Consider the following 19016-nt stretch of genomic DNA (forward strand, 5'->3'; position numbering starts at 1 on the left):
GTGTGCAGGGAAAGGCGAGGCTCGGGGGGTGTCACACAGGGGGAGGAGGGGATGGGGGTGTGGGAGATGTGCACTATCTCAACCCATCTCGGGGCCCGGGGGTCCCTAGAAGCATCTTTTCAGTGGTCAGAGTCAGAGACCGGAGGTCAGGGGACAGAACCCTGAATCTGGAGAGGAACGGGGCTGAGCCCGCGGCCGCGCGGGAGCCATCCAGGGACAAGCGGGCCCCAGAGCCAGGCGGTGTCCGGGCCGGGCCTCCAGAGGCCGTGAGGCGGGGAGGTGGGCTGGGGGCCCCGGGGAGCGGGAGGAGGTGGCTGAGGGACAGGCGGGGAGGAGCCAGTGGCCAAGGGGAGGCCTATGTGCCATGTGAGTGTCGCTTCCGTCTGCCCGCCCCTCTGCGATGGCACTCGGGTTCCCTCTATAGCCAGGCAGCACGTAGGCAGAGCTGCTCGGGCACCCCGGGGTGGGCCCTGTGGGGGCCCCGAGGTCGTTTCCTCACGCGACGGGCCCCGGCAGCCCAGCCCTGGAAGGGAGGACGTGGAGAGGTGGGGGGGCACTTGGTAAGTGTCAGTGCCCCCCGGGCGCCTCCCCGCTCCTCTGAAGGTGGTCCGTAGACACAGAGCGGACACAGCACCACCACCCCTGGGTGCAGTCCACACCCCAGATGGGCCGAGGCAGGCGCCTCATCCATCCAGAGCCGACGAAGCCGGGCCCCCTGGGGGCGGCCTGTCCTCTGCTCGGCTGCACGCCCGCCCTTGGGGCCTGTGGGCAACCACACGGGCGCCTGGGCGTGGGGACACGTCGCATGAGGACCTTCATCTGAGTCATCCTCTTCCTTCACTCCGGATTGGAGGACGGAGCCCCCCCGCCCTGACCCCATCCTGGCCTAGAAGATAAATGGGGAGGGAGAGGGGGCTGTGCCGATAGCAGCAGGGGTTAGCCAAGGTAAGCCCCCCCGCCCCCGGCCCTGACATCTGGGGTCACTGTGGCACGGAGCTAAGGAGCCCCTGACCCAGAGCGTCGAGACCCCAGACCCCCAGGCCTGGACCGGAATTCAGTCCCAGGGTGCCCCCACGTCACCTGGACCCCGTACCTCACAGGCCCCGGCCTGGCCCAGCCCCACCCCTGCAGCCACTCTTCCACTGCTCTTTTCTATCACCACCTACCTACCTACCTACCTACCTACCTACCTACCTACCGCCTATTTTGAGAGGCGGGAGGGAGAGAACACAGGCGGGGGCGGGGCAGAGAGACGGGATTCCAAGCAGGCTGCCCACCGTTAGTGCAGAGCCTGACGTGGGGGCTCGAACGCATGAACTGTTGAGGCCCTGGCCTGAGCCGAAATCGAGCCCCCCAGCCGCCCCGGCTTGCTCCTGGCAGATGCCGGATGTGCTGGTGCTGGCGCTGCCTCTCCTGCTGAGCCTGGTCCACGCGGCCCCCGGTGAGTCCTGGTGCGGCCTGCCCTGGCCCTGCCCGCCCACCCCGCGTGCCCTGCGATGGTTGGGGGTGGGTTCCGAGAAGCCCAGGGCTGTGAGCCGGGGGCCGGGCTGCGTGTGGTCCTGAAGGCACTTCCCGCCCCAGCTTCAGGCCCCACCCTGGAGCGAGCGGGCATCGTGGGGGGACGGGAGGCCCCTGCGAGCAGGTGGCCCTGGCAGGTGAGCCTGAGACGCAGCCAGGGGTACTGGATGCACTTTTGTGGGGGCTCCCTCATCCACCCCCAGTGGGTGCTGACTGCGGCGCACTGCGTGGAGCGGTGAGTTGCAGAGGGGCCCGGCCAGGGGTGGGTGAGGCGGGGTTGGAGGGGTGGAGGTGGGGGGACAGGGAGTCTGGAAGGGTGGGTGGTGGGTGGGAGGGGACAAGAGTCTGGCAGCGGTGGGGGGGCGGGGGCTGGGTGCGGGCAAAAGCCTGTCCGGGTAGGGTTAGGGGTGCGGTGGGCGGGGGTCTGGCGGGGGTGGGGGAGGGGCGGGAGGGAGCGGGGGTCTGGCCTGGGGAGAGGTAATGGGGGTGGGCCCGGCAGCAGCGCCCCCTCTCCCCAGGGACGTGGTGGAGCCCAGGGGCCCAGCAGCAGCGCCCCCTCTCCCCAGGGACGTGGCGGACCCCACGACGATCCAGGTGCAGCTGCGGGAGCAGCACCTGTACTACCACGACGCCCTGCTGCCTGTGAACCGGGTCATCGCGCACCCCCACTACTACCACGTGCAGAACGGGGCGGACATCGCCCTGCTGGAGCTCGAGGACCCTGTGAACATCTCCGACCACGTGCAGCCGGTCACGCTGCCCCCCGCCTCAGAGACCTTCCCCACGGGGACGCCATGCTGGGTGACGGGCTGGGGTGACATCCGAAGTGGAAGTGAGCATGGGGGTGGCTGGGGGCAGGCTCGTGGCGGTGCGTTGGCCCCTTCTGACGCCACTCCCCCGGCCGCCCCCAGCACCCCTCCCGCCCCCGTACCCCCTGAAGCAGGTGAAGGTCCCCATTGTGGAGAACAGCGTTTGTGACATGCAGTACCACCTCGGCCTCAACACGGGGGACAGCGTGCAGATCGTCCGTGCCGACATGCTGTGTGCTGGGAACAGCAAGAAGGATTCCTGCCAGGTGGGCCCGCACGCCCCCCCCCCCCGCCCCGTCCTGCCTCACGAGCCACCGCTGACCCTCCCTCCCCCCCAGGGCGACTCTGGAGGCCCCCTGGTCTGTAAGGTGAGGGGCACCTGGCTGCAGGCGGGCGTGGTCAGCTGGGGCGACGGCTGCGCTGAGGCCAACCGGCCAGGCATCTACACCCGGGTCACCCACTACCTGGACTGGATCCGCCAGTATGTCCCGGAAGAACCCTGAGTCCAGCCCCCGGAGCTGCCAGCCCTCTGCTGTCCCCCCAGAGCGCTGCGTCCTTCCCGGGCGGCGTCCCTCCTCCCACACCTCTGCGCCCTGCTGGGGACCAGTCCGTGGGTGCTAATCCTCATTAAAGTGCATGGAGAGCAGACGTGGTTGTCCGTGGCTCGGGCTGTGGGCGGGGGTCACCGAGGGAGAGGGAAGGGGGTCCAGGGCACGGCCGGGTGCAGCTGCTGTCCCTGTGGGGTCCCGGGCCCTGCCCAGCCCCTGGCACCAGGGCCACTTCTGGGCCCGCTGGCCCATCTCTAAGGAGGGTGACATCATGCCCTTGGGACAGAGAAAGCAACCAGGACGACTGAAAGGATGTTTCTAGGGACCCCAGGCCCCTCAACGGGTTGAGATGGCGCACGTCCCCCCACCCCCCGTCCCCTCCTCCCCCGTGTGACACCCCCCGAGCCTGCACACGCCCACCTCTCACGGCCATACTCACCCCTGCCGGTGCCTGCCGTCCAGGCTGCTACAGGGGCCTTGGGGTGACCCCTTTCGGGGTCTGAGCACCGGGTGGCTGTGGCCCGAGGGTCTGCGGCACGTGCCAACGACAGGCTGCCGAGGTCGGGGGTCTGCACTCCCTCCACGCCAGACAAGGCCACGTGGGTCCCACACCCCCACGAGCAGCAACGGGAGGGCAGCCGGCTGACCCCACCCCGCAGTCCCCGGTGCTGGGCTCGGTGCTGGCGCCACGTCAAGGTTTCGGATCTTCAGGAGTTTAGATGAGGAGGGTCCCGTGGATGGCTGGAGGCCTCGGCCTCGGCACGGGGGGCGGAAGAGCGGCCCCCCCTGCAACGCCGGACAGGGTCCGGGGGCCCCACTGCTGGATGTTCTAGTTACTGTGCCCCGTCCCCGGTCTGGGCACCCGGGTGTTACCGTCACAGCTCACGTCAGCGCGCCGGCTCGTTCCTGGGTGGAGGGCTTCCCAGGAGACGGCTGCTCGGTGCTCAGGCCCCCGCCCCGCCCGCCCTGCCCCTGCGGCCCTGCCGGGAAGTCTCTTGAGCACACTGTTCCTGTCCTCTGCCAACTGAGCGATTCGAGATGCAGACTGTTGACTCGTCTCCCGGTCCTTCTATGAGGTAGGTGTGAAGCTTTGCCTCTGAGCCTGCCCTCCCGGGCCTCTGCTTTCCTGCTCAGACACAGCGAGTGCACCAACACACAGAGAATGACGTCACCACCGACCTTCGGGGAGTATTCTGGGCTCTTCGGGCCGGAAAGAGCTTTCTAGACCAACATTCACCTCCCTCCTCCCAGGTGCCAGGTGCAAACAGACACATGTAATCTACAAAGTCTCTGTCCTTCGCAGGTGAGATTCCGGAATGACCCACCGGGTTCCTTCTCCAGCCCCACCTGACCCCTGCAGCCTGCAGAGGGTGGCGCACGGAGGGGTGCAGGGGGTGGGGGTGCCGGGGGCAGAGGGGGCTCCAGCCCTCCCACCGCGCTGGCAGGGGCCCTCCCAGAGGGGCCACTATGTTCACTGGGCGACAGGAGACGCCAGCAGGCGGAGGGCATCCCGTGGCCAGAGAAGGGAGCCACCTGGGACAGGACACCGCTCCCTGCGCCCGTTTGCTCTCCTGTCAAATGGGGGCAGAAACGGCTCCGTGTCACAGAGACGTCAGGAGGCTCCAAGCCTGGTGTCCAGACTTCCTTTCCTGACAGAGTCGGGTCCCTGGGGAGGCTGCGGGCTCTGCAGGGAACCATGTGAGGGGTTACGGGTGGGGAGAGGGGACCAGGCTGCTGGAGCCAGGATAGGCGAGGGCCCTCAAGTCCTGCCTGGTGGGACCCGGGGGTGGTGCCCGGGTGTGTCCAGACGGGCCCCTGTCCCCTGCACTGGGTGACATCAGGCTTCCCGGGCCTGACCCTGCCGCCCACCCCAGCCAGGCTGATGGGCAGGTCGCCCCTTCCTGAGGCTCACGCTCGGGGCGTGTGGCCACAGTGGGTTCAACATAGTCCCCAACACATAGCTGGTGTTACTGTCCTCATTCATCATCTGGACAAACGACAAATGTGTCTTCTGAGCCAAGTCTGGGCCCCGAGAAGCCACATCCTGCTAGATAATCAGGCAAACCCCTCATGCCTCAGTTTCCCCACATCTAAGGGGCTTGCTGACCTGGAAGGTCTCAGAGGGACCCTCCTGCCTAGCGTGTGATTTGGAGCTGGGCCGGGAGCCGGGGGCGGGCACAGCCAAGGCCAGCCCCCTCCCAGGGCCCCTAATCGGCTCTGTCATCCGGCCCTGGCCACACAGGGGACGGTTGGGAAGGGCTCGCTCTGAGCTGGGCAGCTGGGGCTGTGCCCATCTGATCTGTGGTGAGGACCACGGGACCTCGGGACCCCGGGGTGGGGGTGGGGACTTCGGGCAGCGTGGGCTGGCACAGGCACGAGTCACGAGGGCCTGAGCCGTCTCCTGGCTCACTCTGGGCCTCGAGCTGGGGCCCTCCTGAGGAGCCCGAAAGACCTGGGGGACAGAGGAGACGAGCCAGCGTGCCCCACGGGAACCAGGGAGGGCTTCCTGGAGGTGGGGGGCACTCATCTCCACCCGGCCCTGCTGTGGTCTGTGGAGCCCAGAGCCGGCCGCTGGGTGCCAGGGGACAGCAGCCATGGGGGACAAACGGTGGGGACAGCCGTAGCTCCTGGTGCACAGAGGGAACCGGAGGGGCCTGCCCGTGGAGGCTGCCCCTCGGCTCCCCTCCCTCCCGCCGGCACAGCAGGTGAACGGGCCCTCCCTGCCCCACCCCAGGCCCGGCACAGGCGAGGCTCAGGGCAGCCCCCGCCCCTGCACTGCATAGACATCACGGCCCTGGCCCCAGGGAGGCTGAGCCCCCGAGAAATGGGGGTGAAGCAAGGAGTGACTGAACCAAGAGGGAGACCCTGAGGCCCCTCACTGTGAGCCCCCATGTGTCCTCTACCCACTGGGCTCAGGGTCAGAGAGCTGAGGTGTGACTGGGGCCCAGACCCAGTGCTGTCCACCGGGGCCCTGGCAAACAGGCTCTGGCCTCCGCCAGGTGGAGCCCCCCACCGCCCAGAGCACCTGGAGGCGGCTGTGGTGGGTGGGCCACGGTGGGTCCCCCATGTGCCTCGTGGAAGGAGGGGCCTGGACCTCGCCCTGATGCCGGTCTGCACTGGGCTCGGCCACCAGCATGGCCACGGCTGTCACGCACAAGGCTCTCAAGGGACCCCAAGTCCTGCCGTGTCCTGGCCCATCTGCACCCGGGCCAGCAGTTCACCAGAGATGACAAAGGTCAGGGCCAGAGTCTTCAGGGCAGGGAGAGGGCGGAGTGGGCCCCGACTCTGCCCCTCAGCACCCGTCCTTGCTGGGAGCCCTGGCAAACACTTGCTAAGTTTCCCCAGAGTGTGAATGGTCGTGCGTGGACTTGGCTCCTATCCTGAGCCTGACTCCTTCCAGAACCAGAGGGGACAGGCGGGGCCTCCCAGGAGACCCCATGGCCGTCCCTGGACCATCACCCAGCCCTGTTCTGGGTGAGACAATGGGCCCGCCACCCTCCTCTGACGGCGGTAATCCAACACGTTTCTTAAATAAGTTAATATTTATTCCCCTTGGTTTTGCCCACCACCCCCTCCCTCTTCCCCTAAGAAGCCAAATTTCCTGTAACGGATTATTGCAACATTTAACCTGAATTTATAAAAGAAACGTCCGTGAACCGCAGGGGCTCTGCCGCACCCTCCCAGCCCGGGCGGGGCCACCAGCAGAGGCGCAGAGGCGCCGGCTTATTGCGTGGACCCCACTCCCTGGGGATGCGGGCGTTTCCGGAACGTCCCCAACACAGAATGGTGGGCAGTGGGCCTCGGAGCGGAGGGGGCGAGGCGCGGGACAAACAGGTGAGGACTCAGGCTGTGAGCAACAGTGACGCGTGACCGTGGTGGCCTTGGGGACCAAGCTGCCACCCAACCCACCAGGGCACGGGTGGCCCCGAGCATGTGTTCCCTAGAGAAGTGAGTGGGCGTGAGAATGGCGCTCTGCCGGGCAGCCTCTGACTTCCTCTTTTTGGTCGTTTTCTGGTCTCTGTCCCAGGGACGCAGCGGTCACGAGGAGACTGCTGACCAGGCCTCGGACCGCCCTGGCGAAGCTGGGAAAACCCAAACCTGAGTGCACGGGCCGGGGGCTCCCACGCCGTCGGCCACCCCGTTCTGCGCCGCCCAGACGCGGCGTCTGCCTCCCTCTCCCCGGGCGGACGGCCTCCCGGCTCCTCTGCCTCGGCGGGGCCCAAGCCTGGGTCTGCGCACAGCCCTGCCTGGGGCCGCCACCCTGCTGGGGGCACCCCAACCCCAGTGCTAAAACCTGTGTGGCACTGTGCCCTCAGCTACACAGGCTTGTCTACACGGTCACCCAGGCTGGGGGTGGCTGGGGGGGACCCCGCTCTCTTTGGGGGGCTCTGGAGAACTTTGAGGTGCAGCCCTCGCCCCTTCTCCGGGGGGTCACTGGAGGGCACGGAGGGCTCTGTTTTGTGGGGTTCAGGAGGCACTGCGGCCCCCGAAAAGGAAGCTCTGGGTTCAGGGGCCACACTGTGGCCACCGTCCAAAAACAGGTCTCCGCCAGGGCCCCCCACGTCCAGTGGCTCGAAGGCGAAGCTGGGGACAGTCAGATGCTCCCCACGGCAGGACGCCTGTGCGCGCCGCTCCCCCTTGGCAGCAGGGTCCGCCCCCACCACCTCGGAGGGTTCTAGGGAGTCCCTGTGAGGCGTGGCCTCACAGGAAGGGGTTCTCCGCCTCAGAGTGCTGCTGCCCTCCGCTGCCGCAGGGGGCCGCGCCGTGCCCTCCTCCTCTGCGGGGGGGTCTACCGAGATGCAGGGGGGGCTCATCTTCTTCTTCCTGCGGGCCCCCGAGGCGGTCTCTGCCTCCGGGGCTCGAGCCTTCACCTCCCTGGCCTCCGGGCGGCCATCCCCTCCTCCCTGCTCCCCCGACAGCCGCCTCTGCTCATCCGCCGGGCCTGGCTGCTCCAGGAAGCCCCGTGCATCGACGCCGTAGAACTCGTGCGGGTCGGGCTCCGCGCCTGCGGCTCCTCGCGCATCAGGGGAGCCCGAGGGGCTTCTGGCCGAGCTGGTGATGTGGCTGACCTCCTCGTCGGTGGGGTCTGGGGCCTCAGCCTCCTCCCCTCCGGGGGCTGGCGGCCTGCTGGACACGCAGCGCTGCCCAAAAGCGTGCTTGCGGGTGCGGACGCTGGCGGGCCGTGGGGAACGGGGTGGGGACCGTATGGAGGCCCCCAGGGACACTTGCCTCACGGGGGTCTTCCCGCCAGGCTCCCCCCAGCCTGCGCCACCATCCCTGGGGCCGTCAATCTGCCCTTCCACGGAGCTGCTGTGCACGGCCTCCTGCAAGCATACGGCGTCGGGTGAGGAAGGAAGCCGGGCAGGACCTAGGCAGCAGCCAGGGACGCAGGAGACCCACCCCCCAGACCAGAGTGGACCGGGGCTCCCCAGGGCCAGCGGACACACTGTCCCCCGGCCATGACGAACACATCACAGGTGCACACCACCGCACCGCTCATGCTGGGGGTACCGTGAGGACAGAGGACTAAGGACCCGAACTCCTGTGGCCTGGGAGGCCCCGCTGGGCACAGAGCCCCACCCTGCACAGCACCAGCGGGGCCTGAAAACCCACACACAGGATACGAGGCAGGGAGAGGGTCTGGGGCCACGACGGGTGCAGAGACGTCCGAGGGTACAGGTGAGGCTTGCAGGTGCTGCACGGGACGGGACTAAGGCTACGGCCTGAGCAGACGTGGCTCCTGGGCCCTGCGTGTTGTCACAGGCTGCAGGGACATGCCCCCCTCCCCCCCCCCGGCTGTCCCTGACACTCATCTTTCAAATGGGAGGGGACCACGGTGGCGCCCCCAGGCCTTGGTGGCGGGACTCGGGAGTTTCTCCTACCTGTCTGCAGAGCAGTCGGCTGAGGCTGGGGGAGCGGGCTGTGCCCCGAGGAGACAGGGCACAGAGGGCATCGCTGTCCCTGGCCGGGGACAGTGTGGCAGAGGGAACCCGGAGGGCGGTGCAGGACTCCACGGGCAGAGAGCGCGAGGAGGTGGCCGGGCCTAGGGCAGGGAGGGGAGAACCCTGCAGCCCCGGCCACCGAACCGGAGGCCCCGCCCCGCCCGCCGCCCGCCGCTCCAGGGGCCTCACCCGCGCAGGTTTCAGCGTCCGCTTCGTGCAGCGGGCGGGCGTGCGGGGCAGAGGCGGGCGCCACGGGCCGGAACATGTAGCTGTCGTTGGGCAGGGACAGCATCCGGGACACAGACACCTTGCGCACGACCAGGAGGCTGGCGGCGTCGGGGCCCCGCGGGGCCGCGGGGGGGCGGGCGGGGGGGCCCCACGCCACCTCCGGCTCCAGCTCCGCGTCCAGCTCGGCGTCCTCGCGGGCCTCCTTGTTGCTCTCCTCCAGGTGCTTCATGAGCACGGCCACCACCACGTTAACCAGCACGAACTGCGCCACCAGCACGAAGGTGACGAAGTAGATGGGGGAGATGGCCGGCAGGTAGGTGAGGCAGTGCTTGTCCTCGCGCGCGCACTCCCGCAGCGTGTCCTGCGGGCCAGAGCAGGCGGCTGCGGCGGGGCCGCCCCACCCCCCACGCCCCCCACGCCCCCCTTCCCCACGGGGCGGCTCTGGCCGGTACCTTCATGATACCGTTCCAGTTGTCCCCCGTGGACACGCGGAACAGCGTGAGGAAAGCCATGCCGAAGTTGGAGAAGGTGGCGTGCCGGCTCAGGCCCTCGCAGGGGTTGTCGTCACTGCACTCTGCCGGGGAGACCCTCGCCAGGTCAGCCCGCGTGCTCCTCGGGGGGTGGGGGGCCGTGCACACACCCGGGGCCCTGAGGCCACACAGGACCCACCAAGGGCCCCGCCCCCCCCGGGAGAAAGTCGCGCTCTCTTGGGGAAAAAGACTGAGGCACAGCTTGGGCGCTGGCAGGGGGCGCTGACCTCTGGGGGGGCCATGGAGGTGGTCAGGGCCGCATGGAGCCCCGCCCTCACTCTCCAGGCCGGGGGCTCCGCCGATGCGCAGGCCAAGCCCCCTGCGGCAGCCGCTTCTGGCTGAGCCCCAGCAGAGGGCGCCCGTGCTCCCCAGGCCGGACTCTCAGGTCGGCCCGCCCTCCGCCCCAGTGGGAGGGAGGCACCCCGAATGCTGGGCTGGTGTCTGGGGCACCCGCTGCTGAGTCCCAGGAGGCCCTCTGGGCAGACCCTGAGCTGTGACAGCCACCTCGGCCACCTTATAGACAAGTCCACACTGGTGGCTCCCGGAAGCCACTAAGCATTCCGTGACAGCAGGTGGTCGTGAGGAGATCTCACAGGGACTGGGCTGTCCTGGAAAGTCGCCACCTTCTCCCTGCCCGGACTGGCCACAGCCTCAGGCCTGGGGAGTGGGAGGGAATCTGTGGTGACCTTAGGAAGGACACGTGGCAGTGCGTACCCCAGGGACTACAAGAAGCTCAGGGAGACCAGTGTGGGTGTCTTCCTCACGCTCACGTGTGGCCCTGTCCCCCTGGCTGGGGCATGAACACGTGTCATGCGGGCGTGTCCGTGGATGCACGTGTTGCGGGGCGGCCGCCGGCCGAGGACACAGACGTGGCAGGGGGCGTGTGGCCTGGCGTCTACTGGGCGGGCACCCCAGTGCCCCAGGGCCGCGTGCGCGTGGGCAAGGCTGTGCACACTCACCGAGCCTCCCAAACAGCTCCACCCCCAGGGCAGCATAGATAAAAAACAGGAGCATGAAAAGTAGGCCGAGGTTCCCTACCTACACGAAGAGAGAAGCAGAATGAGGTCAGGGGCAGCCTCAGCCCCCACCCGCCGGGCACTCGGCGCCCCACCTCGCCGCCCTCACCCACATTCCCAGCCCGCTCCCGAGGCCGCCTCGGAGCCCCACTCTCCACCTGTCCCCCCAGGCCCCGGAGCCCTGTGGGCCCCAGGGGCTCCGGTGCGGACACCCAAGGCCCCTCTGCCAGCACCCCCACCCCTGTCCCTCCTCAGTTCGGTTCCTCAAAGCCCCCCTGCACCCCGGACCCTACCACCCCCTGCTCCTCTGTTTCTCAGAGCCCCAGACCGCCTCCAGCCTCAGGGACCCCATCGGGGACCAGCTATGGAGTCCGAGGGCATCGCTGCCCCCTGCACAGCCCTTGCACACGCTGCATTCGGTGGGGCGCCTGGTGTCAAGTGTCCCCCGCACCCCTCCTCTCTAGCACCCATCCCTCTGACTCCTCCAGCCCTCCCCCATCACTCCCACAGGCCCAGGCTTCAGGGGCCGCAGAGGGGATGGGAGGGGGCTGCCCGAAGGTGGGGGGTGTGTATGGTGTGCAGATGGCTGGAGAGGTGGTGTGTGGGGGGAGGCGGTGGCTACACAGGGGTGCGCCGGGCTGGCAGGCAGGCAGCGGGCTGGGAGGGCTGGAGATGGACATAAGGACACAGGGGTGGACGGACAGCTGGGCGGCTGGTGGGAGAGGCGGAGGTACGGACGGAAGGACACAGGTGGACGGACGCCCTGGGTGCGGTCCCCTGGACTCAGACACGCCCTCCGGGCCACACCCTCTGCCCACCGCGTCCAGAATTGGACTGGGGGAGGGCGGCCTGGTGTCCAGTCTTTCCCAGAGAGCACACAGCCCTCCTCTCCGCCAGCATGCTGGGGTCATTCCCCGCACACGCGGGGCAGTTACCGTGGCTTCCGCACGACTGATGACCGCGTTAGTGAATGAATCGCAATGAGTGAGGCCCGCCCCGCATCTTGCGCTCTTGGGGACGGCTGTAACGCCCACCTCAGGGCAGAGAGGCGGACCTGGGCCCGGGTCGAGGAGCTGCTGACCTACCTGGGGCAGGGCTTGAACCACCGTGTCCAGCAGGGCCCGCATGCCAGTGGCCATCTTGAGCAGCTTCAGCACTAGGGCCGGGAGCCGAGCATCAGTGGGGGGGGAGGGGGTGGGGCCCGGGCCGTCCCACCCTCCCTTGCTGCCAGAGACTCGGGGCCGCCCCCATCCCTTAGGCTCCCCGGCACCCCCGCACCGGGCCCGGCGGACGCTGCAGGGTGAGCTGAGGAAGGACGCCGGGCCTGGGCCGTGGAGGCCACAAGCAGGGGTCCCCGGGCAGGACAGGCGGGCGGCCTACCGCGGGCGATGCGCAGCACGCGCATGATGCGGATGATGGTGGGGTTGATGGGCAGGGCGGCGTTCATCTCAATCTCCTCCAGCGTGATGCCCATGATGGACAGCAGCACGATGGCCAGGTCCAGCTGGTTCCACCTGCGGGGGCGGGGGTGCTCAGGGCCTCCTTCCTGCACCCCGGGGGGTCCCGCACCGCTACCCAGCAGGGCCGCCTTCGCGGGCCTCAGGCCGGGACCATGGGACCCGCCCCACACACCTGTCCTTGAAGAACCTCCGGAACCCAAAGGCCACCAGCTTGAGCACGGCCTCGAAGACGAAGACGATGGTGAACACGTAGTTGCAGTACTTGAGGGCCTCGTCCAGCGACTGGGAACACAGCGTCAGGCTGGCGGGCAGCCGTGGGGGCTGTGCGCCAGCTCCCCCCTCCCCGTTCTCCGCAGACCTGCAGCCACCAGCCCTTGGACGCAGGGCAGTGCCAGGTCTGGGCAGTGTGGACAGCCTCCGGGCAGAGGGCGCCGGCCCCTCCCGAGTCCAGACTTCAGCCCGGCCTCAAGTGGACCCCTATCCACAGCCCTGGACGTGGCCACGCCACATCCAGAGTGGCTTCAAGGAAAGCCTCATAGATGCAGGGTGGAAGGCTCTGTTATTCCGGTCCCTTCCTCTGAGGGAGGAAGGAGGATGTCTCTTCTTTAATGAAATGATAGGGACGCAGACCTGACCAGAGCGAGAGAATAAAGCCGACCACCTTCCCCTGCCCGTCTCCTGCCCAGCTGGTGCCTGGGCAGCCAGCACCGCCGGGGCAGGGCCCTCCACGTTTGCACACGGCACCATGGAGGTAGCGGGGAGGGACCCCCAGGGCAGATGGCCTTGGGAGTTTCAACCGGTTTTTAAAAAAAGGAACAAGGGGCGCCTGGGGGCTCAGTCAGTTAAGTGTCTGACTTCAGCTCAGGTCATGATCTCACGGTTCGTGGGTTCAAGCCCCGTGTCGGGCTCTGTGCTGACAGCTCAGAGCCTGGAGCCTGTTTCAGATTCTGTGTCTCCCTCTCTCTCTGACCCTCCCCTGCTCACACTGTCAGTCTGTCTCTCTCAGAAATAAATAAAACATTAAAAAAAATAAAATAAAAAGGAGCAAAAGGACGCTGTGCTCAAACCCCAGCTCCCCACACCCCCACAGCCCTGCGCCCCCAGTGAGAGCGTGGGAGAGGACCCCTGCACCCCGCACCACAGCTCCCCACACCCCTTCACCTTGCACCCCCTCGAGGGCTTGGGAGAGGCCCCCGCACCCCCTCACCCCTGCACCCCCGCGAGGGCTTGGGAGAGGCCGCCGACCGGGAGCCCCCAGCCCTGGTGCTGACCGGGTCCACCCCGCTGAGAGTCAGACCCCAGCAAGGGTCCTCCTGGGGCTTGCGTCCCGCCGCTGGCCTCGGAGGTGGGGGTGGGGGGAGCGGGGGTCTCCGGGCACCGAGCCCCACCTTGGGCTGGTTGTAGTGTTCCATGGACATGGTGATGACGTTGACCCCGATGATGAAGGTGATGAAGAGATCGAGGTAGTGGCTGGTGCACAGCGAGTGGATGGAGCGGCGGGTAGGCGAGTAGTCCGCGTAGTAGGGCCGGCGCTGGGCTTCTGCAGGGAGAGGGCAGCTGTGAGCTAGGGCGGGGGCTGCCTGTGCCCTGGTGGCACCGAGACGGCCCTGGTCGCCTGCCGGGAGGCTGTGGTTGTGTGGCCGCTGGGGGAGGGCCCTCGGCTCAGACATGGGGGTTTGCACGAGCCTGGGGGAGAGAGTTTCTCCCCAGAAAAGGGGTTCCGTTTTAGGTAAGAGATGGTCCCCTGTGGATCCAGCTCCTGCTGCCGGAGGCCCAGGAGGGCCTGGATCTCAGGAGCAGGTGGCCCATCTGATCGGGGGCGCCGACCCCAGGGCAGGGCCTAGGAGCGGGCCTGGTAGCAGAGACCCCACCTGGCCCTGCACGGGGGCCCTGCTTAGTCCCCACCCTGCCAGGGGCTCCCAAGCCGGGCTCCGTGGCTGGCTCTCTGGGGCTGACGAACACCAGTGCAAACGCCCTCACGAAGCCTGAGCAGACAAGGGCCTTCCTGGGGGGCAGGGCCAGTCTGTCCCCAACCCCAGCTGCTGCAGGGTGGGCGGCACCAGACCCCCTTCCCCCGCTCCATCTCTCATTCTGGGCATGTGCTGGTCCCGGCCACCAGACCCAGAGTCCCTCCCCTCCTTGTCCTCCAAGGAGCCAGTGGCCACTGCCTGTTGTCTGGGCTCTGCCGGACCTCTAGTCCATCTGAGGTTGACGGCCATGACCTGGGGGGTCCCCCAACAGTTCTGTCTGCACTAACCCCTTCAGGGCTTATCAGCATTGGCTGAGCACTAAGTGAGGACATGACCCCCCCCGCCCCCCCCGCATACAGGAACACTTCTGGGCCACAGAGCCCTGCAGAGCCTGTGGCCGGCGTGGCAAGAGCTACGGCTGCCCGAGCCGGATGGCCGAGGGCCTGGGAGAGCAGGGGCTGATGGGAGCCGACCCTCCCTGGGACCCTCATGCTCCCTGGGCCAGCGTGCAGTCACTAGAGAGCCTGGCTCAGCTCACAAAGCCAAAGATGCAAACGGCTGGTCGGGTCAGGCCAGTGCCGGGGACGAGGAGCAGCCACAGCCTGGCAGGCGCCCCACAATGCCGCAGAGCTCCAGCCATGCAGGCAGCCGGGGGGAGGGACGCACCCAAGCTTGGAGGCAGCAACACGGACACCAGGCACGTGAGCCAGCAGCAGATCCTCCCTCCCACTGATGCCTGGCGCCCACCCCCAGCCATGCCGGACCCACCCTGCAACGGACCCCAGCAGGCCCGGCACCAGCCTGCCACGTCCACATGTCCCCATGGCAGCGACACAGCAATGGAAGCCAGGCCAGGCCACAGCCTGTGCGGCGGCCGGCCCAAGCGGGGGGCTAAGACATGCAGGGCAGGGGCAGATACCTGGGCTGGGGAAGGTGCCTGGAAAGACAAGGAGATGGTCTGAGCTGCCCTCGGGGGGTGGGGCATGAACACTCCACACGGGGCGGGGCGGGTGGAGACACTCAGCAGGTCCCCTCCTGCAAGAAGCCCTCCTTGCTCCCAAGCTGGCTGGGATGTCCCTAAGACCCTGACTCTGATGGCTTTGCTTGCTCTTCCCCCGGGGGGAGGACCTACCCTGCGGTGATGGGCGCTGGAAACTGGGGCTTTCATTCATGTCCCGGGCCACTTGGGAGGAGACCCCGCCTCCTGTCCCTGGCGCCCTCCCCTGTCCTGGCCCCTCCTCAGGAGGCCCAGCCCCCCGTGTAGGCCCAGGCGAGGCAGGGGACTCTGGTCCTACGTGGAGAAGCGGCAGCCAGGGCGCCCGCTGCACCCGCGTGGGAGGGAGACCCGGCCAGAGCCGTCACCCAGTCCCATAGGCGCGGGGCTCCTGAGGGTGGAAGGGCGGGCCCACCGTGCCGCCACCGCAGCGCCACCGCAGCGCCTTACTCCTGCGCTTCCGCTCCAGGCGCCGCTGCCGCTTCTCCTCCCGCCGGCGCGCCTCCTCGGCCTCCTGGTGCTGCCGGCACTTGTGGAAGTTCTCCACCACGACGCCCACGAACATGTTGAGCACGAAAAAGCTGACGATGAGCAGGAAGGAGATGAAGTAGAGCAGCATCCATGGGTTGTGGTTGGGCACCGGCTGCGGCACACAAGTAACATGTGGGTCCGAGGGGAAAGGACTCTCCGGGAAAGCTCCCGACCCAACACGGCTGCAAACACTGAGGCCAAAGACAGCCTCTGGGGTCAGGCTCCCTGAGATGACCTGAAGAAACTCAGAAGGGCATCCCGGGAGGCCAGGGCTGCCCCCCGCACCTGCTGGTCTATGCCCACGGCGTCCAGCCCGTCATACATGATGTTCACCCAGCCATCCTTGGAGGAGAGCACGAACAGCGACATCAGCGCCTGCGGACCGGAGCAAGGGTGGTCACCACAGGCCTGCCTCCCCCCCGGAGACGTCCCAGGGACCACACGGCCCCTGCTGACGGCCTCCTGCTCCCACACCTGACCATGACCCTGCTGTCCCCGAGTTTCCATTGTTCACAGGAGGGTGAGGTCAGCCTGCACCCCATCCACGCAACCCATCCCCACCCTGTGCCGACCCTCCCCCAGCCCGCCCCACCCACCTGGCCCAGGTTGTCGAAGTTGTACTTCCGCCGCACCCAGCGGTAGTGCGCAGCCCTGCACTCGGCCTTGGTGGAGATGTTCCTGGTATCGGCGCCTTCGCAGTAATAAAACTTCCCCTTGAAGAGCTGACCAGGGCGTGGGGGGTCACCCGGAGGGCCCCGCCCTCCTTGCTCCCAAGCTGGCTGGGACCTCCCTAAGACCCGGTCTGACTCGACGGCTTTGCTCGCTCTTCCCACGGGGGTGGACCCATGAATCCACCAGACCCACCCCGCATGACCCTCCCAGGGCAGCGTGCTGCTGCTGACCACAGACCACTGTCCCACGGCCCGGACACCCATGGGCAAGCAAGGTGCACACCTGCACCCCCAGGATGCCAAAGATGATGAAGAAGGCACAGCAGATGAGGACAATGTTCCCGATTGGCCTGAGTGACGATATCAGAGTCTCCACCACCAGCTTGAGGCCCGGAGCTCGGCTGATGACCCTGGACACAGAGCAGAGGCCCATCCCTGGTCCCAGCCCCCAACCCCCATCCCGCGTCCCTCCCCTCCCACCCTCCTCCCGGACCCCAGGCCCCGCCCCCTTCCCTGACTCTGGCCCACCCTTCCCTCTTCCTTCCCTCCCTCCTCCCGGACCCCAGGCCCCGCCCCTCAATGGCTCCTCCGCCGCCTGGCGGGCCCCGCCCCGCCCCGCCCCGCCCCGCCTACCTCAGAGGCCGCAGCGTCCTCAGCAGGCGCAGCACACGCAGGATGCCCAGGATCTTGGCGCCACCGGCGGAGGCCAGGGCTACGATGATGTCGACCAAGGATACCAGGACCAGCAGCCCGTCCAGCACATTCCAGCTGCTCTGCAGGTAGGCGTGGTCGCCGGAGACCAGGCCCAGGGCCACCACCTGGGAGGTGCAGAGGAGGAGGAGCCCAGGTGGGGAGCACATTCGACTGCGGGTGGAGCAAGTACAGAAACCGGACAGTGCTGGGCCCGCTGGTACCTTCACCATCATTTCAGCCACAAAAATCGCCGTGAAGATGTAGTTGGAGACGCTGAGGAAGGCACGCTCCTGCAAGGACAGGGTGGTGAGAGAGGCCAGCCATGCCCCCACCCCACGCCCCACCCCCAGGACCAGAAGGGCGCCTCACGGTGCTGCCGGGGTCGATGTCAGGCCTCTCCAGGGCGATGGTGATGCAGTTGAGGAAGATGAAGACCAGGACGATGTGATCGAACATCTTGTGAGCGATGATCTTCTGGCAGGAGACCCGGAACCTGGGAGGTTGGGCGAGTGAGGCGGCCTGACCCACTCCAGGGACGACAGCCTGGCCTCTGCCGCCCCAGAGAAGGCAGCCCCGGGGAGCAAGAGACCCCAAGGCCCAGGGACGCTCACACGTGAGGGGGAGCGCAGGGACCCAGGGGGCAGAGTCAGCCCCAAGGCGGCCTGCACGCCCCCACCCATGCACCCCTCACCTGTTCTGCGGGGAGAAGAGGTACAGGGCCCAGGCCTCGCGGCTCCGACACCACGCGGGCTTGTAGGGCTCCAGCACCTTGCGTAGACGCATGCAGCAGCTCTGGGGATGGAGGAAACAGGTCCTCAGGGCCCCCCAGCCTGGTCCCCTGCTGGGCTCTCCCACACTCCAGGCCCGCCTCATCCTCAGGCCCAGCCCCACCCTTCTGTCTCTGGGGTCTCAGCTGTGCCAGCCTCATCCCCCAACCTAGACACTGAGAGACCCCCGCTAGGAGTCCATGGGGACCCCTCCCCAGCTGGCCCTCAACCTGCGGATCTGCACTGAGAAAGGGAATCGCCTCGCTGAGAAGGTGGCCCTGTCCTCTGCCTCTGAGGCACTCCCTGCCAACGGCTGACCTGTTCAGGGCTCAGAACCACCCCTCAACCGGATGCAGGGTCGACTCTGGGGCCAACCTGCTCCAAAGCGCCGGGGGGGGGAGGGGGTTGAGGCCAGCTCACCAGCACCGAGGGCTGCTCAGCCTATCCTGCTCCCCCCCCACTTCTCTTGGGGCACCAGGAGACCCCACGAATGATGAGCCCTGAGTCCCTGCCCCGGGCTCTGCCTTGGGGAACAAACACACGACAGGAGGGAGGCGTGGGGGGCGGCCCTCACTCACATCCTCCATGTCGTCGTCAAACTCGGCCGAGTCCTCCTTGTGGCTGTCGATGCGCAGGAAGAACTCCCTGGGCAAGGCCAGCGCCTGCCCGTTGCAGTCAGGGAGCTTGGCGGGCGGCAGCGCGGCTGGCCGCGGGGGCCGAAGGTCCAGCGCGCTGCGGTGGCCCAGGGACTCGGCGCGCCGCAGGGGGACGGTGCGCGACCCCGGCGAGGCCCCCGCCCCTGGCCTGCCGTCCTCTGCCTCCTCGTCCGTGCTCCCCTTGCCCTCCCCGGACAGCAGCGACTCACGCTCCCCGCACTGGCTCCGGCGCTTCAGGCTCGGTGCGCGGCCCAGGCTGTTCCAGCTCGAGCGCCGGCTACTCCAGGCGCTGTTGGGGCCCCAGGGGCCACAGGGCGAGCTTCGGAGGCTGGACTGTGCAGGGAGAAGTGAGAAGTGAGCAGGGCCAGCCCCCACCCTCCCAGACCTCCAGGGCCCTGGGGAGCTGGCCACGGGGGCCTTTCCTGACCAGCTGCGTTACTAACACCGGAGGTGGCATCTGCACGTGGGTCACCTCCTACGATGCGCAGACAACCCTACCAGCGAGCAGGCAGCGATGCTGCATTTTCAATGGTCTGCCTGTGGCACAAAGCCCGTCAACAAACAGCCTGAGACAGCCAGTGAATGTTGGAGTGCCGAGCTGGGGCCGGGCTGGGGCAGAGCTGGGGCTGGGCTGGGGCTGGGGCTGGGGCAGGGCTGGGGCTGGGGCTGGGGCTGGGGCTGGG

The 19016-nt window shown here is 67.9% G+C and overlaps 2 protein-coding genes across 5 annotated transcripts in view; one reads left to right on the forward strand and one right to left on the reverse strand.

Moving 5' to 3' along the window:
• Positions 1–905: 905 nt before the first annotated feature.
• LOC120241568 (tryptase-like) lies at positions 906–2975 on the forward strand. Of its 3 annotated transcripts, none has more exons than XM_039246810.1 (6): positions 906–945; positions 1381–1441; positions 1582–1753; positions 2037–2350; positions 2430–2593; positions 2666–2975. In XM_039246810.1, exons 2-6 carry the CDS (start codon positions 1381–1383, stop codon positions 2828–2830), a joined length of 876 nt encoding a protein of 291 aa, XP_039102741.1. In that variant the 5' UTR covers positions 906–945; the 3' UTR covers positions 2831–2975. The 3 variants fall into 3 exon arrangements, with proteins under 3 accessions (XP_039102741.1, XP_039102743.1, XP_039102742.1); XM_039246812.1 differs by having other exon boundaries at positions 2085–2350; XM_039246811.1 differs by lacking the exon at positions 906–945 and having other exon boundaries at positions 1348–1441.
• Positions 2976–6463: 3488 nt separating this feature from the next.
• Positions 6464–19016, reverse strand: part of CACNA1H (calcium voltage-gated channel subunit alpha1 H) — a 59824-nt gene continuing 47271 nt past the window's right edge. Inside the window, exons 16-34 of one of the 2 annotated variants that reach the window (XM_039246746.1) lie at positions 18256–18666; positions 17602–17702; positions 17280–17403; positions 17132–17200; positions 16851–17035; positions 16501–16627; positions 16143–16268; positions 15832–15921; positions 15466–15658; positions 14941–14958; positions 13440–13591; positions 12224–12333; positions 11972–12105; positions 11677–11747; positions 10535–10613; positions 9498–9619; positions 9011–9406; positions 8758–8940; positions 6464–8199 (exon numbers count right to left, since the gene is read on the reverse strand). In XM_039246746.1, the coding sequence (XP_039102677.1) occupies positions 7192–8199; positions 8758–8940; positions 9011–9406; positions 9498–9619; positions 10535–10613; positions 11677–11747; positions 11972–12105; positions 12224–12333; positions 13440–13591; positions 14941–14958; positions 15466–15658; positions 15832–15921; positions 16143–16268; positions 16501–16627; positions 16851–17035; positions 17132–17200; positions 17280–17403; positions 17602–17702; positions 18256–18666 (3699 nt within the window). In that variant the 3' untranslated portion in view covers positions 6464–7191. The remainder of the gene's footprint in view (positions 8200–8757; positions 8941–9010; positions 9407–9497; positions 9620–10534; positions 10614–11676; positions 11748–11971; positions 12106–12223; positions 12334–13439; positions 13592–14940; positions 14959–15465; positions 15659–15831; positions 15922–16142; positions 16269–16500; positions 16628–16850; positions 17036–17131; positions 17201–17279; positions 17404–17601; positions 17703–18255; positions 18667–19016) is intronic. The other variant, XM_039246745.1, reaches the window with a different exon arrangement.

The sequence above is a fragment of the Hyaena hyaena genome, unplaced genomic scaffold, assembly GCF_003009895.1.
Source record: "Hyaena hyaena isolate Hyena2069 unplaced genomic scaffold, ASM300989v1 scaffold_285, whole genome shotgun sequence".
In the NCBI taxonomy this organism is placed as follows: Eukaryota; Metazoa; Chordata; class Mammalia; order Carnivora; family Hyaenidae; genus Hyaena; species Hyaena hyaena.